This window comes from Typopeltis vanoorti, chromosome 12 (assembly GCF_054136105.1).
Source record: "Typopeltis vanoorti isolate ZY-2024b chromosome 12, IOZ_Tvanoo_1.0, whole genome shotgun sequence".
Lineage (NCBI taxonomy): Eukaryota > Metazoa > Arthropoda > Arachnida > Uropygi > Thelyphonidae > Typopeltis > Typopeltis vanoorti.
The window spans coordinates 36,625,132-36,652,422 of NC_143560.1; the positions used below are offsets into that span (position 1 = coordinate 36,625,132).

Sequence of the window (27,291 nt, forward strand, 5' to 3'; positions counted from 1 at the left end):
CCTACAGTTAGTGCAAGACCAGGGCAACTCGTGGTAAAGGTGGCATGAGCTCCGATCACTAATCTTTATATTTACCCTTAATGCCAAAACACATCTCCAAGAAGGAGATGTATGATGTTTTGTATTAAAGGCAAGAGGCCACTACCCAGACCGGTTTCGACCTTTATTGAGGTCTCATCAGTGGGAGCTAGGCTAGAAATACAAAGATTTAGTAATACAGAGCTCATAAGTATTTTACCAAAACAAGTTGCCATAAGGTGTTTTAACCTTATTAAATAAAAATCTCTGGAGGAGATATAAATGTAGAAAGTATTTTACCTTGGGTATAATAAATGTTAAGAATACCAAGCAATTTTTAAACCTGGTTTTACTCCATTTCCCAAGTAAGCAAAAGTAAAGGTGGCATTTCCCATGCCACCTTTACCACGAGTTGCCCTGGTCTTGCACTAACTGTAGGATCAGCTAGACTTGCATCACTTGCAGGCGCAAACTTGACTTATTTGTCTGTTTGCTTACTTGGGAAATGGAGTAAAACCAGGTTTAAAAACTGCTTGGTATTCTTAACATTTATTATACCCAAGGTAAAATACTTTCTACATTTATATCTCCTCCAGAGATTTTTATTTAATAAGGTTAAAACACATTATGGCAACTTGTTCTGGTAAAATACTTATGAACTCTGTATTACTAAATCTTTGTATTTCTAGCCTAGCTCCCACTGATGAGACCTCAATAAAGGTCGAAACCGGTCTGGGTAGTGGCCTCTTGCCTTTAATACAAAACATCATACATCTCCTTCTTGGAGATGTGTTTTGGCATTAAGGGTAAATATAAAGATTAGTGATCGGAGCTCATGCCACCTTTACCACGAGTTGCCCTGGTCTTGCACTAACTGTAGGATCAGCTAGACTTGCATCACTTGCAGGTGCAAACTTGACTTATTTGTCTGTTTGCTTACTTGGGAAATGGAGTAAAACCAGGTTTAAAAATTGCTTGGTATTCTTAACATTTATTATACCCAAGGTAAAATACTTTCTACATGTCTATATATATATATGTGTGTGTGTGTGTGTGTGTGTGTGTGTGTGTGTATATACACACACACATACACAAGGCCTAGCAAAAAAGTAATGAGTTTTTTTTATTGTGCCAGTTGGCAGCACTGTCGAACTGACAATGATATAGTATGTTAGTGATTCCCACTATTTCTCTCATTACCAGTTTCTCATCAGCAGACTAAACACCTGTTGAGTTATTGTGTTTTTAGTAAGCATATGTATGGTGTGTTCATCATACAAATAGAAAAGTGAAATCTTGAACAACGTTGTGTGATTAAATTTAGTTAAACTGAATGACAGTGCTACCAAAACATTCGATAAAATTAAGTGGGTGTATGGTAATGATTCTTTATCACATGCTGTTCAAATGGCACAAGATGGCTTTTTTGGGGTGGGGGGGGGGTTAGAAAAAACATGGAAGATGAGCAACATGCAGGTACCCATTTTGAGACTGTAGAAACCATCCATAAGCTGTGACAGGGACCATTAATGAGCTAAGAGAAGAGGATTTCCAATCCTGCTATACTGCATGAAAGGAACACTGGAACCAGTGTTTCATTCATGTAATGAGGGAATTACTATTACTTTGAAAGTGACTGCAATGTGACCTCAATATATATATATATATATATATATATATATATATATATATACAACATTCTAATATAAGTCTGCTTTTTTTCAAATTTCATATCATTATTTTTGAAATTTTAAGATTAGCCTGTTCTACTTTTTTTTTTTTTTTTGGTAATTTCTTTCACAGAAAATGAATAAACAATTTAATCCATCAAGGATTTCATATTTCATGAATTATGATTTTGCTGATCAAATCTAGAACTTGCTTGAGTAAGGCATTCAATTAGATATAAAGGAGTTTTAGTGAAATTCTTGAATAATTTGTAATTCTCTTGTGTTTATTGATTATTTAAATTTTCTTATGGAACAAAACTTTTTTTCAAGTTGTGCAGTTTATTTGTTCCTAATTTTTTTTTTTTCTATAATTTTCTGGAGGTAAGTGCATTTTTTTTTTTTTAAATCAAAGAATGGGTACTTTTAAATATAAGCAATAATTTACATGATGAAAGCTTATAGAAAATTTTATAGACAAATAACATGGCCAGTGATGCTGGTAAAAAATTACTTATAGTCATTTTAATGCAAGTTAACTGATGGTTTAGTACAGAGAGTTATTGTTATAGACAAATGTCCTTAACTTTCATTTCAGCTAACAGTAACATTATAATACCATGAGATTTTTATATGACAAACGTTTTTAAATTTTAGAGAGAAGCTTTATGCTCACTCTTTGAGTAATGATGTAACCCAGCAAAACACTTAATTTTTGTTGGATACATTTAAAGCTCAGTACTTCAAACTTTAATAATCATCCCAGATAACAATGTATACTGCAAAACACACACAAAAATGATCAATCTATACACTGTTTTTAAAACAGCATTCCTGTATATTCAATAAACATATGCAAAGAGAAATATGTTTAACATTTCTATAAAGGATCATATTTTCATAAAAAAGTGTATAAACATATGCTAAAAAAAAGATATCTAAAGATACCTTAAGAGACATTGTTTGAAATCTGACACAATATATTCAGAAGCAAAACAAATACTTTCTAGCTATATTTGTTTTAAAATTTCTGTAGATTAAAAAAAAAGAAAAGAAAGAAAGGAAGAATACTTATGAAACCATTTACAGTCAGATATTTTATGTTTCATTAAGGATTCTAACTACTGTGCCACAATTTGATTTGATGATTAAAAGAACTTAATCATCTGCTGTAGTTTTCTTCAAATTTTGTGTCACATGTAAATAAGCTGCTTTTGTAGTATTTCTGAGTAGTCCGTTCAAATGAATCAATGATTGCCTTCCTGAAAAAGACAAATATTAAATACATTAATTACAAATGAAAAAACTACCATATTTCCTAAATTAATTATAAATGTTTGAACATTTTTGATGATGTTTGATTTAGGATCACACTGAAGAAACTAAAGCTATGAGGTAAATATATTCTATCTGGTAATTTTGTGTGTTTTCTGACTTATTGTTTAATTCTTGTACCTGATGTTCATTCTATTATGTTCAATGTCATCAGCAAATTAAAGATTATTGATTTTTTGGCCCCCAACTGTAATTCTAATACCACCATTTTCCAAAGCTAAGTTTATTATATATTCCAAATATAAGTTAAAAAACATCAGCAAAAGTTTGCAACCTTGACACACACCTCTTTCCATTTTGAAAAGCTTGCTACAGTTTACACTGATTTCTATTAATATTTCTGAGGAATGTTAAAGTGTTTTTATTAGGTGTACTATTTTATTATCTATTCCATGCTAGTTCTGTATGGAATAGAGCCTGCTGTCACACTTAATTGAAGGCTTCCGTAAAATTTTGACATAGTATTTTATTATGTTCAATACTGCATTTTTCTCCAATGAGATGTATTGTAAATGATCTATTGTTTCAATTAATTAGTGCTCACTTTGCTAAGATATATCAACCAGATGTATGTAACATGGTGCACATACTACTGCTACAGTGGATGAAGAGTTAGAGGTGCATAAAAATGAGGCTGAAGAGCTATTGCATAACCTGGATAAGAATTTGTCAATAGAATGTGGAATATCAGTACGTTTGCTTAAGGATTGTTCAACCGAATTGACTAGGCCTTTCACATGTTTGTGCAACTGGAGTCAGGTCAGGAATGGAAGGAATGCATGACAGTTCCATTGTACAAGGATGGTGCAAAAACTGATGTGTCTAACTACCAATATCGGTATTTCTGGTGTGGTAGTGAAATTCCTATGTAATTCTCATATTTAGCTTTATTCCCCTTATTTTTTATGGATGGAAACTTTCAGAGCTCTACCCCAATGAACTGGAATTTGACCATTTGACCAGGCCCTCTGAATTATCACTGCAAAACTTTTATACCTCCATTTAAGCATTTCTGATTGAATAGTATCTATTTATTACAGCTGCCTTTTCACATTACAAGTTTTTGATGGCTTTTTTTCTACTTCAAGTAGTGATAAGTACTTCTGTTTGCATTCGTCTTGAAAATTTTCTACTACTGTTCTGTCACTGCTTGTTTTGTTTAACAGTTTTTCAAAGTAATTACTTCAGACATCTAGGATATCGTTATCTTCAGTTTTCACATTACCTTTATTATCTCTGATTCCTTTTCCACCCTGCCGTTATTCTATCCTTACAGACAATTTCACCATATACCTCCCTAGCTGTATCAATCAATGTTTTCTTCAGAGTTTGCCACCGAGACTCTGAGGCTTGGTTCTTGTTTTCAGACTGCTTAATTTTTTCTTTGATGTTTGTACAGTTGTCTACAGTCTATCTGTCAAAGCTGCTCAACTTTATTTATTTTTGAAACTTTCTTACATACTATTTTTTCAACATGATCTTCATTTTTATATTACTTAGCATTACATGATGATCATTTCCAATTTTAAATCCTCTCTACACTCTTGTATCCTGAACGAGCATGAAGATATCACTATCAACAATGGTGTAATGTAGTCAATGAGGCTTACATTATTTCTTGCATCTTCTCTCCATGTGAACTTGTGCACATCTTTATGCTGGCATATGGTGTTATTAATGATTAGTCTATATCCTGAGTAGAAGTATTATAAACTTTCAACATAATCTTACATGTAACTTTTCTGTTTCGTGACCTTCAGTGTTTAAGTGACTTTATCACATGTCATCTGACTGCAAAAAATGTCAAGTTCAAATTTAATGTACGATAGGAGGGATATTATTTAGATTTTTCTTTCATATAGAGCCAAGTTAGTAGTTTTCCTCCCCTCCCCTCCTCTTGAAAATCAAGTTTTTTCTTCCTAAAGAGGCAAACTGGTTTGAGAATACACACACACACACACACACACAAAATGCCACTGACAGCCTAGCTAAGCATGAAAAAAAAAGTTCATCACTATTGTTTTAAAAAAATTTACTTCTAGATTCACTATGAAATTATCAATAATATAAAATGTTCAGGTATAATTTTCAAAGCATAGTCGACTTATGAAAGGGGAGGGAGTTATTCTGATGATCCTGTTGCAAGTCAAAAAGGTTGTAAGTCAGAGATCACTATAGGAACCAAAACCATAAGTTAGCAATGAACATACCTGAATGCTAAATGGTGTAGGTCTGTTTTGTTATATTTGAAAACAAATTTTAATCTTTGTTTATGATGAAATAATACAATGTGTAAATTATAACATAAAATTACTGTATTGTATTGTAATAAATAATGAAACATGAATGTACAATGCTTCTGCACATATCAGTAAAAAAAAAAATTAGTTGGAAACATGGGGCAAGAGTAATTCTTTGAAGCTATTGCTTTCTTAACTGAATGATTCATCAGAGGAGGGAGTGGAGGTCAGCAGATTCTTCAAATTTATTGAATGAAACAAAGCATTCTGAGGATTGTTCACCAGATGCAGGGGCGAATGCTGGTCTTGAAATTCAAGCTTGCTCTTGTTATCATTCAGGAAATGAGAGGTGTGATTGAAGTCTGATCAGCAGAATAATGAATTACTGACCATTTAAAACTATGTATAGGTAACCCTCGTATAACACGGATGTTAGGTTCCGCGGAAATGATGCGTTATATAAATTGCGTTATGCAAGTCTCAGATCACAGAAAAAGTAGGGTTATGTTCCAAAATGTTTTTTTTTTTTTTAAATTATATAAACAACAATGACATATCCAACAAAAAATATATTTTTATTTAATTCAGGTAATTCGTGTAAGTTTAGGTGCAATCTTCTATTGAAATCATCAGAGATTTCTCCATTTTTCAATTAGAATATCGCGTACACGAGCAACGCGCTTTGCACTTATCATTGACCCAGCAATAAACACTTTCTCGGATTTTATGTTCATTTTGTTTGATTGATCGAATTGTTGATTCATTTAAATTCAAAGTCCATGCAAAAACTCCTGGTTTTTCTCCATTTTTCAACCGATCCATGATTTTGAATATTTTTCTTCGAGAGAAATTAATTTTGTTTTCAATGTTGGTTTTTCCCTTTCATTGCAGTTTGTGGCCATTACTATAAAAATAATTCTTTACACAAAAAAAGCAAGCATTACATATTGTATGTAACTCACAAGAAAATAAAGTGCTCAGCTTGAGATGAATACACTTATGATTTTTAATGCACTTTCCTGGCAGAAACGAGGACAATTTTCAACAATAAACGTTTTATTCGGTAAACAATTGAGGTACATGCGTGCTAAAGGGTATTTCCCCTAATATAAATTCGCTACTTATAATTACATGTGGGATACAGGCAGACACAAATTTCATGAAGATAAAATTTGATTTTTAAGTCGCGCAGTGAAAAACATACGAAAAGATAAAGGGTTACTACAATTTGTAGACCGCGTTTTTAGCGGACCTGTGTTGTATAAGTTCCGCATTTGACAAGGGGTTTACTACAATTTTAGACTGCGTTGTATAAGTACTGCATTATACGAGGGTTACCTGTATTTAGAAATTTATGTACATTTAATCATACAAATATAATATTTATTTTACAAATGATATTCTATCTTTTTCAATTTAACTACTTGAACACAAATTCTACCCTACAGTTCTTCTTTATGAACTGGTCAATAACATCGTCATAAAAAGTTGGTTGTAACTTAATTTTACCAAGCAACATGCACACTTGTAAAGGCTGGCTGAAGCTCGCTGGCTAGAGCTACTTTGACTACGGCGTATGGCCCATGTTTAAGCAACAGGGTGAGATGACGTGGAGGGAGCGGAAATGGCTATGCGCATGCATGAAATCACAGTGCTGAAGCAAGGACATGGATGCTCCCACAGCCGAGCAAGCCAAGGTAGCTTGACTAGTGTTGGACTTCGATACACAATACGAAGCTCAATTAATGCCACACAAGCCTAAAACGTCTTCTGTCTACAAAATTAAAAGCCTAAATGGAATGCTTATAAATGCATGCATTTATTAATAAATAAATATTACTACTTTCTCAATTAATGAGCTTGCACAGCAAGCATGGAGAATTCGCCACTGACCAGATGCATAACTTGTGAAAGGCTCAAACTCATCTTCAGGAGGGCTAGGTAACAGCTGAAGTGAGTGTGTGTGTGTGGGGGGGGAGAACTTCTTTAAAAAATGTGCAGACAAAGTTGCATGTAATGCAACTTTGTCTGCACAGTTTTTCCTTTTCATCTCTGTATAAATTTTTCCATAGCAAGGAACTGCAGCTTGCATCATTCTGTCTTTTTATGCTGGAGTTCATTTCCTCAAACAACAGAATTGCCATATTAACAGGTGCAATTGTTTCTGCAAGTTTTTACACTGTAAATTTTTTTGGGAGACTTAGCTTTTGCTTCTTGTTCTAGTGTGTTTTTCTCTTTCTCTTTTTCAACTTTTTTTTGTACTTCTAGATCTAAAAGGTCTTCATTTGAAAACTCATTTCACAGCTTCCACCAAATACTCTATATTCATTGTCAATCTCCAAGTCCAACTCTAGCCAGCAGTGTTATCTTGTTACCAACATTTTCAAAGGCTTTGTTTTTATTGAATTATGTCAATGCATGAATATATATTTTCAGCAGCTTCTTCAAAACACAATTTCATACATTTTCTTCTCACTTTACTTCAGTGTTGGCTCGTGGCTTGAAATCGTGGGGGTGCTGCAACTTTCGAAATATACATACACACTGTATTTTATCCAAACACATATACACGTATACGTGTTTGGATAAAATATCAAAAACATTGGTAAAAATTTAAAAAAAAATTAAACATGAAAAAATATTGTTTATTATCAATAAAATTATACAGTTTAGTATAATTCAAAATTACTTAAAAATAAAATCCATTATCATAACCCCAATTATGTTCTAAAATAAAAACTATAACAAATGTTATGTCTTTAATTGTAATGTCCAAATATTTAAAGAGACGGAGTAAACACGATAAGCATACGAACACTATACTACTGGCACAAACAGCATATAAACAACAGTGGAACTGCGCGATGGACAGTGCCACATTATGTTAATAGCTCGCATCTCACTATGACGTGCATATGCTTGCGTGTGTAGCAAATACTAGCAATATGACACTGTGGTAAACACGGTCCTGCTACCATCCTTCGCCCTCCTAAGTGCTACAAGATGGATTTTTATTATTTTTTATACAAAATAAGAGAATTGTATAGGATTGTTGATGATAAAACTAAATATTACAAGCAAATATAAAGAAATTAATAAATATATTTATGTATCGGGAAAAATTGGGGGTGCTGCAGTTCCAGCACCCCCAATTTTTACTTTACTTCATGCTGCACCTACATTCTTTGTGCAATGCAAGATATTATACACCTTCCAAAAGTTTCTGAGGATTTTCTCATCCTCAGTGGCATGTGAGCAAAAGAATTTCTTAAATAATATGCCTTGAAGGTAGCAATAACACCTTGGTCTAAGGCCTAGATGGCGAACCTATAGCACATGTGCTAGATGGCACATCCAGGAATTTTGTTGTCACATCAGTGATTTACAGGTGATATCCTTTTATATATTTATAAATTATGCAACCTTTTTTTTTTTTTAATTGTTACAATACGTACAAATTAAATTTTGTTTTACATGAGAGAGCAGCTATGAAGATGCATATGATTGGTGCAATATTAACAAACGATCGAGCGACCCAAAGACAAAGGCAACCGATAATTGTTAAGTTGAAATGCTAATTCTCTTCAACGGAATTCCATAACATCTGAAATTGTCATAACAACATTCACTATATATTTCTTCGTTTTAACAAATTCACAATGGGATGTCGTTTATCTTTCTGATGGAACTTCTCATTACCAGTGAGCTCAATCCACACAAAGTTTCAACCCTTGGTTGAATTTTATTGCTGCTTGTTTGCATTTGAGCTGGGGCCAACTCACACCCATTATATGACGTTTCAATTTGTGGTAGAATTTTATTTGAAGTTAGCCTTTGTGATCTGTCATTATGACATCGAGAATTTCAAATGCAATAAAATAAACACTTATTTCATGTAACTGAAAAATTGGACAATAGTTTTTATGTAAGTACTGTGTTTCCTGTGCAACATATGGTTTTGATTGAGTCTATACAGGATAGTTTCTGTGAGAGGGGACATGTCATTCATTAGTTAGTGCCATTGTTATTCCAGCTGTCTCTAATTGCACTATTTGTTGAGAAATATATTACACAGACTGCAAAAGCCTCTGTACCTTATTCAGGGATACAATAAAACTACTTGTTTTTCTTGCATCTGCAGTATAACGACTGTTGGGGAGGACATGCTGTTACCCGCGGGGAGTAAGTTATTACATTGCCTCGATGTGAACACGTTTAAACATTTTTTGTGTGTGAGGTATATGCAAAACTTTTTAATATATTTTTGCGTAAAGTAAAATCAGGGGTGCGAGTTGTATGTGAGGGCAAGTTATATTCAAGTAAATATGGTAAGTGTTTCGTGATAAGTTGACATCCTTCTGCTGTTTCCCCTGCTCAGATGACTTCTATGGTGAATTACAATGCATAAATATTTTTCTCACTACCGTTTTTTTTTCAAACCATCATTAAAATCAATTTAATAATAAATAATTAATTTTACACTGAATAATATTATAAATTTTTGGTGATCAGAATGGGATATGTTAATGAAAATTAGCACAAATGAATTTAATGATGTTGGCCTGAGGAAACTACAATATGCTATAAGATTTCATTAGTTCAGTGATTGATCACTAATTTAATCATAATTTTATATTTGTTAAATTAATTAATTAATTTTCTATTAATTTTCCCCTATTAAAAACTGCCCAGCATGTCAGCAACTTGATTTTTTGGCAGCGCACATAAAAAGGTTCACCACCACTGGTCTAAGGGATGCAGGAGTGAGGTAGCATTCAGTGAACGTGGTAATGGGATGGCCCCTCGTACATACAAGTGGTAGTAAATCACATAAGTCATATGTCGAGGACTAACTGTAAACTAATTTTTTTTACATTTTTGCTCATAAGCATAATTATATATAGTATTACAGAAAATAACTACTATGTAAGTAACATTTAATAGCTACTTTATGATATCAAGGATTCAGTAATTTAATTAGTAATATTAACTTATGTTGGCTGGTTTCAATCACCTGATTCAAACAACAGCTGATATTTTGAGCTCTTTTGCTGACTTTCTTCAAAGAATGAGATATGGGATAGGTCTAGTCATGTATATCCTAATGTTGATTGAAAGGAGGTTATTCCAAAAATACACACATATATATATATATATATATATGGGAACATCAGTATGCTAATGAAATGAATTTTAGTGTTTATTTTTGTGGTGATGAGTTTGGATTTCCAGATATTAATTAGAGAAAAAGAAATTTAGTGCTTTCTTTTCACTATATATTGATATCTATATTACAGATATCAATATAGAAATCAAAATACCGAAAGCCTTTCTCTTCTAGAATGTCACTTAACATTTCTTTCTATTTTATTTTATTTTTAGAATTCTGGTTTTATTGCTATTGACCATTAACAAAATTAATACTATGTTTTTACAAAGATTATCTGGGTGGTTTAGGAATGTCTGAATATCAGAAATGATTTAACATACTAACAACTATGAAACTGAGACTTTTTATGAAGGCATGGCTTGTCAAATCTCTAGAGTAATACTGCATCCATTTTCTGTGAGTTGAAAATAGTCAATGGTTCTGCTATTGCGTTAATTTGAGAGGGTAGGCCATAATAGCTAAGGAATTTGAATATTCTTTGTTTACTGACTGAATTTAAGGCTGTGGGAGAAATCTTGAAATTTTTTTTTCTTTGTGTAACTTATGCCTTTGAAAAAAAGTCTCTTTAAGCATGTTAGTCATCAATGAACATTAGAAATCGGATGTAAATATTTTTTATTTAGTTCAACTAAAAATTAAGTATTTTTTTACTGCTTTATTTCATTCTCAATTCAATAACAAATGGTAATGCTTTTGAATTTTCTCCCTCCTTTATTTTCATTTATTTTCTTAGACTACTTATGTTTCCTGGATACTTTATGAGGTTGTAATTTCATGTGTTTCATGTAATTCCATGACTTAAAGTAGTTGATAAGAAGATAAAAAAAAACATATATGAGTAAGAGGAATGAATGTTTATAGAATATACTGGTAAATATACCCAATTTAAATTATCAAAACATTAAAAAAAATGCATGGAAAATGCAGGAAGTGATAACTCATAAAATCCATCATTTAAATATCAGATTTTAAATATTCTTTAAGTAAAATTATTTTTGAAGTACTTACAAAAGATCATTTTTCATGTGAAAGCTGCCCAGCCTGGTGCAATGTTATTATTAATATTATTCATGTATCTGAAAAGGCTGTTATAACATGTTTATGTACTGCTTGGCAATATCAACAAGTTTTATACTTTGATGCTGTACTGAAGCGAAACACAATATTATGGCATTTTAATAAATATCACCAAAAGGAATTAGCTGCAATATAATAATAATAATAGATTCAATATTAATAATTTAAGTAGCTTGTGTTTTTCAACTGGTATCGTTCATACCTTTGGTTTCAAAAGAGACATGGCTTTGAATCCTGTCTAGAATGCAAAGAACTTTATACAGTTCTTCATCTCAGACTTCAGTTTTAAAGCTCTTTTATAAAGACACTTAACTGATGTCATACAGAGATAGCAGGGCTTTCCTCCGGGAAACAATTCAGGTTTTGTATCCAGCAATACACGCAAACCAGCCAGATTAAAATATACAATTAACAGACATAATATGCTGGACTTCATAACCTTAGTTGATTTGGCCATAATCTCAAACAAGAACAACAACAGCTTTCACCACATATTGCATAAGAAAATTATCACTAAGCAGCTTGAGAAATTCCTTCTTCTTATCACCTATGTGTTTTCCTGTTTCCAATCAATCAATCAATCATTCAATGCTTCCATAAGCTTGTCAACCTCCTTGTCACTTACTTCTTTTATCTGCAAAAACATTCCCTAATGTGTAGCAACACTCATTAGATATTAATTTGCCCAAATCCAGTATTAAATACAACAACATAACTTTACTTTTTATTTATTTACAATCATCTACCAATTATCCAACCTTCAAAACAATGACCCCTCACCTAACCAACCATTGCAAATGACTTCTGGTATACAGTGTTATGTAATTGCACTGTATCAGAAGTCACTGCTATGTAATTGTACTTTAATTACCTGACCTTTCAATCATCAAAATGGCACACTGCTTTCCTGATTGTTGGATAATGGTAGATTACAATGTTTCTTTTTTATGTCAATCCCATCCATGAAAGGCTATCAATGACTATTAAATTATTTCAGGAAATTACAAAGTATACTAAATATCAATTAAAAGAAAACTTTAATCAATACTTCCTATATTTCGACAATGTTACATTGCCGAAATTTCAAGCCTCCAATAAACAATCATTTACTAAAGGACATCACAGAATTATTAAAAATTTATTAAAGAATAAAAGAAACACAATACAGAAACAAATACCAAAAACCCGAGGATACTGGGATTATAATGTCAAAATTAATTCAAGTCGCTGTTTAAAGAGATAAAAATGAAATATAATATGAATACTGATATGACTTAATGCCACTGTAAATACTTATTCAATTTACTACATGCAGCACACTGTTCTAATTATGCATCAGAAAATGAAACATAGCAGAAGTTGGTAAGAAAACAATGATCATGGAGTAAAGATAGCAATGATATTTCTTGCTTATCCTTAAAACAGCAGGGAGAGTAATCAGAGATGACAATGTTGGCTTTGACTAGCAGCAATTTCCAGGACTACAACAGTTACTGAATTAGAGTTCAAATTACAAGCTGGAACAAAAGAAGCAGACATCTCCACTAAAGCTTAATGGGTTTTAGTGGAGATGAACCTTTATCTCCATTAGGGAAGGAATCAAAGACATCAATTTCACATGTTCATGCATGTCAGCATGTTTATAATCCATACACATAAATCTGATTAATCCTTGAACCAACCTGAATGCCACTATCAAAAACAAAAACTAATCAAGTCCTCTGCTAAAAAACAATTTGTTTCAGTCATAATGAGGAACTAACAGAAAATGCTTATGAATAACATTACCTAAGAATTTTATCAACACTACAGTGCTCAACTTGTGTGCTCAGATATATAGCAGAGGATATATCAGATATGATATATCCTCTGCCCAATTCTCCCATCTCCATTCTCATACCCAGCATTTTGAAGATTACATTTAATGGCCTATTTTATGATACTAGCAGCCTGAAGCACAATAAAATTAATCACATGCAAAAAATTTACATAATACAAATTGCAAACAAATACTAAAACATTTTAAATTCAATTAAAATAAATGACTTTGGAACAATAAACATTGATATAGAAAAAAAAAATATTTACATTATACTTGTGAACATCAAAAACAATGCATATGTGCCCTAGATGGAGGTTATGAACTATGCATAATTTAATTACACATTTTGTTCGATGTTTTGGATGTTTGAAATGACAACTGCATCTGCTTATATTTTAATTAATTAATTTTTTTTTGAAAAGAAAGAGAATCTCTAAATGCAATTAAAAAAAAAGCAATAATTATTATAATTACTCTGCAGCTGGGCATTATACTAATACTCATTTTGACAAATGAAATAACACACCAGTAAGATGATTATCATGTCAATCAAAGGTTCATCTATAAATTACAGTACATAATTTTCTTCCTTTTTCTCATCCTTATTACCTGTATAATTATAATCATTATTAAAATAATGACAGTTATTATTTACAGGATTTGATCTATTTTGGACTTTTTTTCTCTGTGACATCAATCAAGTCCAGATCTTTTTGTAGTTCCTCTGCTGGCTTCACCTCTGGATAATACTTATCTAGCTTTATCACATTTCTTATTTCTCTTAATTTTAATTAATAAAGATTCTACCTTTATTGTATTTTGCAACTATACTGATGTGTCTGGATGACATCTATTCAACTTAGGATTTTGCAATTTTCTAAGATTAACATAATATTTATGGACTATCATGATTTTGATGTCAGATCATCAAATTAATCAATTCTGAATATGGAAAAAGACTTGCATGCATAAGGATGTAAGAATAAATACTGTTCTTAGTTTGGAAATTTTCTTACACTAGGTAACAAATTTACTTGTTTAGGTTTCATTTTCTCTGTGAAACATTTATCGATGCTCTATTTTGGTTAATTAATTGCACGTGCAATGATTTTTCTTTCATGGTTGTAGTATTTAGCTATTACAGCTAAATACTACAACTGATGGAAATATCTATAATAAATTTAGTTTAATCCTTTATCCAAGTGTGAGCAAACAAAGTTTGTGCCTGAAAGTATCTTCAGGACTGGGGTGAGGTGGCACAACACTGGGCAACTCGTTGCAAAGGTGGAGCAAGCTAACATCACTCCTATCTCAGTATCTCCCATAATGCAAAACACATCTCCTTGCAGATATGTATAATGTTATGCATTAAGGGAAGGGCCCAGACTAGTTTTACCTTTATTGAGGTCTCTTCGGTGAGAGCCAGACCCAAGTGGAGATACCAGGCAGAAGCACTTGGGCCTGGTTCCCACTGAAGAGACCTCAATAAAGGTCGAAACTAATACCAACCAAAACAGAAATAGAGATAGCTTGACTTTTTGGTAAGGATTCCAAGATCATCTGTGTACTATCTGTGTATACAGAGATGATCAGACAGAAAGAGGAATCTAAAAAGGTGTATGTACTTTGTGAAACACACCCAAAATCTAATAAGCAACTTATAAACAACTTTCTCGACATATATTCAATTTTGAAATACTTTAATATCTCCTATTTCTATTTATTTTACATCACTGAAATTAAGTTGTATGGCTCTTCCTTTAATAATTACTAATAAATAACTATTTTAAAATATTTAAGTATATGAATTGTATTTTTTTTTTTTAAATCAACACTTAAAGCTTTTTTTAATAAACCAAAAGTTCTTAGATATTGTTAAAGTATTTAAATAATTACACTGTTACAATTGTAACATACCTGAAAACTCCTTGATTAAATAAGAAAGCTGCAATATGACCACAATCAACATATCTAACTTCACATCCGGGCCACAAATCTGGAAGTGATTTGATCCCTTCCCTTGGTACATATGCATCATGCTTTGCTGCTACAATAATGGATAAAGAAGGATCCACCGGACATGAGAAATTTCCTAAATGTGTACATTCATCCATTATGCCTCTCATGAAATTCAAAGCTTCTCTTTTGGAAAAAGAGTCCCAATTATGAGTCCTTTTAGGATCTACAGATCTTACACCAAATTGACCGAGCCTTAGCTTGCGAAATGAAACTGTTCTTTGAGAGTTACTAACACTACAACTGGCATCTATTTCAACTTCTTTTTTCTGCGCCGTGTTTAATGTAGTTGTGACATTCTGAACATTAGGAAACGATGTAGAAAATGAATGATTTCCATTTAACCCAGAATTCAGTTGTTCCTTTTGAAAGTTATCCTTGTTGCTATTATCAAGCTTCTTAACATGCTCCATACTTTCTGGATATGTTCTCACAAAATGGCAGCCAGCTAAGAAAGCTTCATTCTAAAGATATTTTGAAAATAAGACTTTAGTATAAGATTCTCACAATATTATAAAACTAAACGATAATGCATTGTTTCTACACAAGAAAAACTGTAAAATAATTTTAAAAAACATTGTATACAATTATGAACAAATTAATATAACTATACAAAATTGTACTATTAATAGTGTTCTCAATCTCCACACACACACACACACACAGAAAGAAAGAGAGAAGTGACAATTAGGTAAACAGCATGATTCTAGATTTGTGCAACACCTAAAGAAACATAAACACACTCAAAGATCTTTACTTATGTTATCCATTTACTATCTTTACTTATGTTATCCATTCACTAGTTCAATAAAACCAATATGGTGATGTTCAGTTTACTTCCACTTTGGTTAAAAAAAACTGCAGAGGCAATACAAATTAGTATGATATAATTCATTCAGTTTAGGAATATGTAAATAATACAGTAATTGATTATCACATAGACCTACTTGTGACATTAGGTAAGTCAGATAACTGAAAAGACAGATAATACCTGTATATATGATAGTTTTCAAATTGATTTGGCATGCCAATTTCAAAAATAATGTCAGTTTTCTTTCATAATATACAGTTTTTTTTTTTCTTTCTTTGCTATGGTTCCTTCTGGTGGAAAAATTACTGTAACACAGCTTCCAAATGGAGCTAAGAAAATGGAATAATGGCAACTGGCCTACTATTCAAAAATTATTGTCCTTTATTTGTTATCTCAATTAACTAAAAAGTAATAAATAATTTGCAAGTGGTTAGTCCAATTCCAATTATTTCATTCCTCCATTCCAAATAATGCTACTAGCATCCTAATATCAGAACTGCCATTCTCTCTTCGTTATCTGAAGTGGCTAACTGTATGAAATTGGAGGTCAAAATCCAAATCAATCAAACAAAAGCCTTTCAAGCTGCAACCAGTAAATTAAGTTTTAATGTAGAGTGTGATTTCAGCAGTGCCTTGATTTTTCTTTTGATTTAAATAAATTATTGTGAGAACATTTCAACTGCACTTTTGTTAATTATAACAATGTAGTCTCTCTGTGTGTGAATAAACCAAATTCATTTTGTTGTATATGTGGGTGCATGTGCAGGCTCCAATGAGGCAAGTGAGTGTGAGATTGACCTAAAAATGCAGAATCGGTCTTCTGGTCTTTTAAGTGAACAAAAGTGAATCAGATAGTCAATACAAGGAATAAAGGTGGTTGGGGACCCAAGATGATGCTATTATTTATGTATACTGGTGCTAGAAGTATCAGGAATAAGAGAGGAGCTTTTGGTATTGGTTGATGCAACCTCAGCAAAAGTTATAGGCATTATTGAGACTTGGTTGACAGTAGATGATGTAGTTATAGGGATAGAATGTAAGAGTACAGTATTTTATTTTCAGGGATAGAAAATAACAGATGAACTGCAGCCAAGAAGGCAGTACAAGAAGACAGTACAAGAAGCAGTACAAGAAGACAGACACATGGATGGCAGTTCATTTGAAGCAATCTGATGTCAGACAGAGACAAAAAGGACAAAATATATAGTTGGTTGCTGCTATTATGCTAATTTTTCATTGTTATATGCAATTAGCACAATGAGTGCATGTTAAGTAAGTTGCATCCCATAACAATTATGAAGGGCTTCAACTATAGAGAAAAGATTAGAAAGCAGAAAGATTGTGGAGGGAAGGAAATGAGATTTATTCACTTGCTATGAGATAATTACTTGAAACAGTATGCAATGGAAGGGATTTAGGATTTGAGTGTTGGAGCTGGTAAATCAGAAGAACTGTTCATAACCAAGGTGGCCACATTGCTTTTGATTAGGAGAGTGATCATGCAGTAGTGATTTTAGAGGCAGCAAAACATGTGGAATTTTCAGTTAAGAAAGCATGTATGTAGAACAACAGGACAGGTGATTATGACAAGCTTAGGAGGCAACTAAAAACAGTGCCATGACATAAGAATCTACAAAGGAAAGATGTAAGCACAGGAGATGCTCAAGCAATGGCGACTCGTGGCTTGAAATCGTGGGGAGGGGATGCAACTTTCGAAATATACATACACACTGTAAGTACAGTGTATAAATACATGTTTGGATAAAATATCAAAAACATTGGTAAAAATTTAAAAAAAAAACATGAAAAAATATTGTTTATTATCGATAAAATTATACAGTTTGGTATAATTCAAAATTACTTAAAAATAAAATATATTCTTCTTGTTTTGTTTCATGAAAAAATATTGTTTATTACCAATAAAATTATACAGTTTAGTATAATTCAAAATTACTTAAAAATAAAATCTATTATCATAACCCCAATAATGTTCTAAAATAAAAACTCTAACAAATGTTATGTCTTTAATTGTAACGTCCAACTATTTAAAGAGACGGAGTAAACACGATAAGCACTACGAACACTCCACTCCTGGTGCAAACTGCATATAAACAACAGTGAAACTGCACGATGGACAGTGCCGCATTACGCTAATAGCTCGCATCTCACTACAATGTGTATATGCTTGCGCACATAGCAAATACTAGCAATATGACACTGTGGTAAACAGTGATGCTAGCGTCCTTCACCCTCCTAAGTACTACAAGATGGATTTTTATTATTTTTTATACAAAATAAGAGAATTGTATAGGATTGTTGATGACAAAATTAAATATTACAAGCAAATATAAATAAATTAATAAATATATTTATATATCGAGAAAAATTGGGGGTGCTGCAGTTCTGCAGTGCCTATGCACAAGCCACCACTGTGCTCAAGGGATATCTGAAGAAAACAAATACCAGAATGTATATCCAAGGTAAGGAGGATAAATCAAGGAGGAGTTAGATGGATGAGTAGTATTATTAAGCAGGAACTGCAAAAAAAGAAAGTGTTGTGGAGCATATGAAAGGACAAAGGCGATCAGCAAGCTCATGAGCAGTACATGGCTCAACCAAGAGAGGTGACCAACATGGTAAAGAAGACAAAATCAGATTAAGAGAAGTTAGCCAAGCAGGCAAAAGGAAATCCTAAAGGGTTCTTTGCTATGTGGTAAGTAAAAGAAAGAATGACTATGGACAGATAACCTTAATGAGTACTGATGGTAGGAAGGCGACAGAAGCAGACAACGTAGTTGAGTTACTGAGTAATCAATTTGCAAGAGTCTATATCCAAGTGAGGATATTGCTGTGACAGGAACTGATATGAGAATACAGACTGATGAATTGGAAGTACTTCGGATATTGCAGAATCTCCATGAAAAGAGTGCTGTGGAATTAGGCAGGAAATTGGTACACATATTAAAAGAATAGGCAAAAGAATTGGCATTACCTCTGACTAGGCTTTAGCTTAAGTCTCATCTCTAGTCAAGATCCAAGGGAGTGGGAGGAAGACAAAATGGTTCTATTGCATATAAGAGGTTTGAAAACTGCTGTAGAAAATTACAGACCAATCATTATCTTTGAAGAGGTAGTAAAAGTATTGGAAAAGTTGGTCAGAGACAGAATTCGGGAATGAATAGATAAGAATATTATACTCTGTGAGGACAGTGTGAATTTGGGAAGAGTAGGTCATGCCTAAGTAAGTTATTAACTTTTTATAACAGAGTGATGGCTGAGTTGGATAAATGATGCCACTGCTGGATTTTCCTGGACAGGTACCACATAAATCTCAGTTATGCAAATTGTAAAAATTGGGATGTTACAAAACTGGTAATATGGATACAGGTGGCCGATGGACAGATACTAAAGAATAGTATGTGGAAGAGCACAAATCCAGGAGAAATCAGGTGACTAGCAGTGAGTTGCAAGGCTCTTTGCTTAAACCACTACTGTTTAATATGTATATCAGGGGTCTCCAATCTTTCAGATAGTGCGGGCTGCATTAAAAATTTAGAATTTGAATTATAGTATGACAGGGAAATGTAACGGTTTTGTTATATTTTATTTATTTTAGTTGTACATATAGTTGTTAAAAACTAATTATTAATTAAGTAATAAAAATTAAGTTAACATAAAAGAATTGTCATGTGGCTCATGTGAAAACCTCCAAAAAAGTGCCGCCTGGGGTGGAACCCCCCCCCCCCAGCTACGCCACTGGATAACCAAGATGGGAACAGGCTTATAGGTTGAAAATGGTTGTAAACCATCAGTATATCCATATAGATGTTCTACAGAATTCTGTTTGTGTAAATTAGTGTAAACTTAGATTTTCCATTTCAAGTTACCATTTTCGGTTGTTAGTGCGTTTATATTGTGAGAATTGCATGATTAATTGTTTGTTTTTATATTTATATATAAGTAGTCGTGCACAGTTATTATATCATATTTATGTGTAGTACTAATTTTTAACAAAGTGAATGTAGCAGATTCGCTTGTTAGTCTGACCTAAAATTAGTGTTACAGTTTAATATTTGTGTATGTTTAAAATACATAAGTTGAAAAGACTTACTTAGTTGACTCAAAATGTGAGTTTTTACTGCTTTTGAGCAAGCACTGTGAAGATAATGTAATGTGTAATGGCAGTACTTTTCCCCTTACTTCATGACTCAAGCAGATGCATGTTGGAGCATGCACAAGTGAAAAGAACACAGTAACTAAGTAAACAGCTGGAGAGAGAGAGAGAGAGAGAGATAGTAGTGATATGGAAGAGTTTTTGGAACTGGTGAGAAAAAAATTCTGTTAGTAGCAGCCTTTCAGAAAGAAAGAAAGATGTTTTGAAAGTTATTTAGCTGTTGTGTTACAAAAGTAACTGGAATAACAGTTGTGGAAGAAATTTATAGGAATTTTGGAACTGGATGAATGAAGTTTCTTATATAGGAAGAGAAATATTTATCAGATATTAAAGGTTCCATTAGAGAAGTAATTTTTAACAGCTGTTTCAGAAGACAGTGAGTTGATTTTTAAGTGTTTGATCATTTTTCTTAGGAATCCTTCATACAGGAAGAGGAAAAGGATTGTGATTCTTGAAGATGAAAAAGAAACATTTTTGTCAGATTGTTCAAGAAGGCATCAAAGGAGGAATGCTAGACAGTGTTCAAATTTGAAGAACTTTTTTTTAGATGACAAATTTTATTATCATCTAAACTTTTTGCATCTTTAACTGAGAATTGGAAATCTGTAGTTCCAAGATAAAGTGGTTTTCAAGAGAAGAACTGTTTCTGCTGAAAAAAATAAAGAAACCATTTCTTTCAAGAGAGGTCCAGATGCAGTTAAAAGACATGCTGTTTTTAACTGGAACATTTCTGGGCCCAAAAACCAGATAAAATATGATAATTAGTTAATTATCTTTTCAGATTTTGTAAGTTGCGGTTTAAGTTCAGAATATTGTAAATTTCTTTTAACGTATTTTAGTATCATCAAACTCTTTTATGTTTTTGCATATTGAAGTGTGAAGACTCAGTTTATTTGATTATAGTTCAAGTTAAGATAGAATTTTGGGAATAACAGAGAATTATCATAGTAAAATTACATATATCTAGGATCTTACTTCTGTTTAGATTTCAGTATAGAAATCTGATACCACTTGCAAACTATTTTTACAATAGGAGCAATAGACAAAGCTTAATAGTTTAAAACTTATTCACAATTATGCAATTCATGACAGGATTAAATAAATAAATAACAAACTTTTTACAAATAATAAAAAGTTTTTAAATCTTCTTCAGTTGCTTTCTAGACAAGAAGGAATATGACAGAAACATAAGTTACTAATCCTTTCTTTTAAGGTTACATGGTGGTCAGCATTTATAGTGAAGAATTTATGGAGACACACACACGTGTTGGACTAATTACTTTACTTATAATTAAGAAAATAACCCTCAATGTTTCAACCACCTCTATATCAAGGTAATCATCAGGAAAACATAATACTGATGATTTATGTATCTATATACATACATAAATCATTTCCTGATGATGATCTCGATAAAGAGGTCGAAACGTCAGAAAACATACATCATTTTCTGATGACGACCTCAATATAGAAGTCAAAACATTGAAGGTTATTTTCTTAATTATAAGTAAAGTAATTACTCTAACATGTGTGTTTGTGTCTCCATAAATTCTTCACTATGAATATAAGTTGCTAACGTAATTTTAGTAATGCACTGATGAGTACGCTATAGATCACCACCAATGTTGTAATGCTATGACATATTCTAAAAATAATCTCACAGATTTATATCTGCTTCTATAAAAATGGGAGGTTTTGTTCTAGTGGATCTGGTGATCCATGGTATATTACTTTAAAACTGATGTAGTGTACATGACAGGATTTATAGTGATGGACATAGTTTCTGTGTCCCTCCAGATGGATATCACTTATTCTTCCTGTTTGTCCAACATAACATGAGCAAGGGATACTGTAGATCTAGATGACAGAGAGGATCTTTTGTGAGCAGATAAGGATGCAAACTTTTGATATGGATGGCTTGGAAAAGGTGTGTCTATCATATACCTTTTTTTTAGAACATATGAAAAATTTTCTGAGGTGCCCCGATATAGAGAATAGCAATGAATTTTTTGCATTTTTTTTTTTATAATAAGGTTTGGGGGATGGACAGAGAATTCTGTTGATTTTGTGAAAGGGGGGGGGGGGACCATTAGCTAAAAGAATGTCCTGCATGTGATTGATTTCTGTGGAGAGACTAGTGTGGACACACTGAAAAAAGGTTTATGGCTGTTGAGATGTGCTCAAAATGTTTCCCAGCGATGTGTACAAATGGAGAATATGCCATCCACATAACATAGCCATACTGTGGGTTTGAGAGGGGGGGGGGGCAGTAGAATTTAAGGTTGTACTTTCAAATGTTCCATGAAGAGATTGGTAAGAGGAAAAGAGAGAGAGAGAGAGAGAGAGAGAGAGAGAGAAGGGAGCCCACAGCTATGCCTTCAATCTGCTTTTAAGTTTTTCCCCATAAGGCTGCTATGTCAGGGGAAAGAGTATGAATGAGTTCTGAGGTTTCTTTTATTAAAACTGACCAAAATGTCAGTATCTTTAAGGATCAAGTCTGAAAAGCAAAATTTAAAGGGAAAATCGTGAGCATCAATTAAGCAGTAAGTAGATCAATCTCTGAGTGAGACAGATATTTTTCAATCATATTCAGAGCAATCAAGTACTACTGTAGTATCAACCTTATCTGTTTTAGAGATGACGATATTCTGGTTTGGAATAGCTTTATAATTGTGGCAAGTTCCACATGGGATAAACTGCAAGGGAAAAAAAAAACCCTGAAAAGTAATCTATCACAGGAGGAATTCACTGCAATGCAGCAGTAGACACAGTAATATTCGGGCATTTATTTTAAGAGAGGGAAAAAAAAACCAGTAACACTCAAAACTAAACTTTCCATTTTTATGGTAAATATAAACGATTTTTTATGTCATGAAAAGATAATGAAATATATTTATAAACCTTAGAATAAATGTAGCAAACAGGTAGTGGAATAGCATGTTTTTAAAGCACCTGTTCAGCAAACACATCATTATTTTATTTTTTTTCTTTAAATGGTAAAACAAAGAAATACAATTTAGAATAGTCCCGGGTAATGGTTTTCCTGTGAAAATGTTCAAACTAGTAGAAAATTAGACAAATTAGTTATTTATATTTCTATTCCTGGAGTGAGAGAGGAAGGGATATGCAACTGGAATTTTTAAAAATGAGCATAAATTTTGAATCAGTTTGTATAGGATATAATACATTTTCGTACATCTATCTGCAGCAGTTAAGCATTGGATGTTATTACTGAATTGAGCATCCTGCAAAAACATATATGATGCAATTTTAAGCTAACGATGAAAGAGACTGAGATTATATTGTATATTACTTGATATAATTAAAAAAAAAAAGTCTCACAATTGGAAAGTGAGTAATGAAATTTAGCATCCATTGTTGTTCCTATAAATGTAACTCTTATCTAAAACTGTAAGCATGAGGACAATCTATATAATGGAATTGTTTGCAAGGAAAGAAAAAAAAAATTAAATCATATTCATTTCAATAAATGTTATTTGAAAACATGTTATCTATAATTTTGACATAATAATTTTCGATGCAAGAATTTGAAATAGCAAAAAAGTAATTGATATGGAAAAAAAAAATGACAAATCGATCATAAATTGATAAACTGAAATTCTAAATAAAACAGTATACTTTAAGTCAAATAGACAAATTTCTCTGGTACAGTTAATCCATTAATGACTTCACTTCATCAATCACTATTGAGGGATTAATGACAGAATAGGGTAACTGCATAATAATAAGCAAAAAACTCGGTCATATTTTGATTCTTGAAAAATCTTCAGTTGTTTTGTGTATTTCACTCCCTTTGGCTGGTACGGAGGTTAAGAGTTTAATATCGTTCTCCTCTTTCCTTCATTATATCAAATCATATGGTCATTTCAGTAATTCATTTGGCATGAAAAAGGTGTGGCAACATTTCTACAATAGATTACCAGAAGAAAGACCATTATATGTTTGAGTCTAGATGCGAAATAAGGAACTTTTTCTAGGTATTAATTCTAGAAATTAAAAAAAAAAAAAAAAAATTATATGATGCCTACAAATAAAAGCTTATAAGCCTAATGGACATTAGAGAGTTTTAATTTTTTTTTTAATTTATATTTATTGAGACAACTGATGTGAAGCCATGAGCCTCTATATACAAGCAGCCTAGCCCTGAAGATACTTCACATGCAAATTTTGTGAGCTTGAGCTTGGATTAAGGAAGAATATAATTTCTTGGAAGTTTAATTTGCAATCAAGTGGAAAAAGCAATACAAAAAAACTTTCTACCTCTATCTCTTTTACAGAGTATTTTAATAATAAAGTGATACACCTTTTCACTACTTGTATATGGGGAAACATATGACTTCTGCATTAATTCAACCTTGGTATCTCTTGTGGGTCTGGCTCCCACTTGCAAGACCTTGATAATGGTCAAAACTTGTCTTTTCTGTGGCTCTTCCCATAATGCATAGCATTATACACATCCAAAAAATCTGTGCGGAATCTATTTAGGATAGAAAGATACCAGCGCTACTAAAAGAGGTGGATAGATATAGATATGAGAGAGAGAGAGAGAGAGATGAAGACCAGTTGCAATTATGGAAAGACCAGTGAAGCCAGAACAGGCAAATGCCTAATCCGTGAAGTGAAGAGAAGAGAAGAAGAAGGGAAAAAAGTGTGCTTTGCCTTTTGGAATAGTAAGGCAATTAATGTAAAGTCATCAGGTTCTATATACAGGCAGCCTAGTAGTGAAGATACTTCACACACAAACTTTGTTTGCTTACATCTGGATAAAGTATTAAATATAATTTCTTGTCAAGTTTAATTTGTAACCTAGTGAAAAATCCTTCTACATCTATATCCATGAAAAGATGTAAACCTACTGCAGATCAGTACTGTTGGCAGGATAGTCTGTAATTATTAAATTTTCATATTTTTATTTTTTAGATAATCCATAAACTCTGCTCTAAGGACCAAGCATGGAATTTCTCTAGCCACTTCAGGCCTTCAAAAAGTTGGTAGAAGTTCTCATACCAGGTGATGAAATACACCTTCCACCTAAAGACAATCACAAGCATCCATATCCACAGTGGGATTTGGTAATGAGTCTGGTTGGCTGATTACCAAGTTGGGAGCTCTGTGGCATAGGCAAGTAGTATTTTTTCTCCTAGAAACTTAGATTTTTAACTCTAGGACTTGAAAAAAAATATATAGAACACACTCTTTCCAACATGAGTTTGGGCTCAGGATCACGAGATGGTGGCAGCTATTTGCTGTATTCTGGCTCTAATGTCTTCAAAATTGGAGGCTATAAGCTCAAATATGATAGACAGATAAGAGTGGAGACAGGTTGCCACTCTGATTTTCAAAAGTTAGTTAGGGTTTAGCCTACTCCCTTTTGGGAATAAAAGGCATCAGAAGATTTTATTTCCTCTAAATTCTAATGATCACTCAAACTAAACAGCTTCTCTATCATATCATATGACTGACTTACCTCATCAGGAGAATGGACCATTTTTCTAATTTCATCTTTGTAAACATGATCTGAAAAATACTGAGTTTCTAGAACATGCCAAGGAATAGCACCACTCATTACACCCTGAAATAATACACAATTTAACATTACATAATTTTAAATATAATAAAGTATTTGGCTCTATATTTGAAATTATGCATAACACTGAGTTTTACACCTCTGTCCAAAAAGAAACCGAACTTTTGATAGAAAATAAAACACAGGCCAATTATAATTATTCAAATCATTTATTTCAATCAATATACTCTCCCTCATCTTCGATACAGCATTTGGCACGGTCAATTAATTCGTTAAATGATTTTTTATATCGATTTTTGGGATACTGTTGAGGGTTGTGGTTACTGCCACTTGAACGTTTTCAATGGTGACGTATTGCTTTCCTTTCATCAGCAAATGAAGTTGGGGTAAGAGAAAGAAGTCACAGGGTGCTAAATCAGGTGAATAAGGTGAGTGATCCAACACACAAACTTGGTTTTTGCTCAAAAACTGTCTCACAATGTTCGAACGATGAGATCGTGCATTATCGTGCAAAAGTGACCAGCTGCCTGTATCACAATAATCATGCCATATGCAACGATTTCTCTCTATCAATCGCTTCAAAAGTTCGAGATAAAACTCGCCATTGACTGTGCCAGGTGGAACGAATTCTTTGTGGATAATACCTTGGAATCATAGAAACAAATCATCATTGTTTTACTTTTGACTTCTCCAAGCAACTTTTTTTCGGATGCCCCTCTTCTGGTGGTCTACACTCAGCACTCTTGCGCTTTGTTTCGGGCTCATACTCAAAACACCATGTTTCGTCACCAGTAATGATCGTTTCAAGAGGGTTTGAGTCCTTACAAGCGGTTTTAATGAGGTCCTTGCAGTGTTCAATTCGATACATTTTTTGGTCGTTGGTCAACTTGTGGGGAACAAATCACCAATTTTCAATTTACGAAGGCCCAAACTCTTGGTCAAAATGTTGTGCACAGTTGATTTTGGAATCCCCCAATTCATCTTCAATCAATCTCATGGACGATTTCAGGTTTTCTTTGATGAAATCACGCACTTTTTTTTTTTGGATGTTAACTTCATTCAGTCTAGTTTTTGGATGGCTTGGCTTTTCGCCATCAAGCATCTCACGACCACTTTGAAATCACTTAAACCACTCGTAAACTTGAGTACGGGATAAGCATTCATCACCGTATGCTTTTTGAAGCATTTGATGCATTTCGGTAAAGCGTTTACCAAGTTTAACACAAAAGTCAATCGTAGCTCTCATTTTCCGACAGTTCATCAAAACACACTGTCACTCTTGGCACTATAACTTGGCTTCTAATGAAACAAATGTCATAAACAGTTGACACAACACTAATAAAGGTTGCCGCATTCAACAACAAAAAGATACAACAGGTGGCGCCACTAGTTTCTTCTATTTTCGAAAAGCTT

The 27,291-nt window shown here is 32.8% G+C and overlaps 1 protein-coding gene across 4 annotated transcripts in view; it reads right to left on the bottom strand.

Moving 5' to 3' along the window:
* Positions 1-933: 933 nt before the first annotated feature.
* Positions 934-27,291, bottom strand: part of LOC150100698 (cardiolipin-specific deacylase, mitochondrial) — a 67,379-nt gene continuing 41,021 nt past the window's right edge. For all 4 annotated transcript variants that reach the window (XM_090402216.1, XM_090402217.1, XM_090402215.1 and 1 more), the window contains exons 10-12: positions 25,819-25,923; positions 15,247-15,809; positions 934-2,947 (exon numbers count right to left, since the gene is read on the bottom strand). In XM_090402216.1, coding sequence (XP_090258342.1) covers positions 2,848-2,947; positions 15,247-15,809; positions 25,819-25,923 — 768 coding nt within the window. In that variant the 3' untranslated portion in view covers positions 934-2,847. The remainder of the gene's footprint in view (positions 2,948-15,246; positions 15,810-25,818; positions 25,924-27,291) is intronic.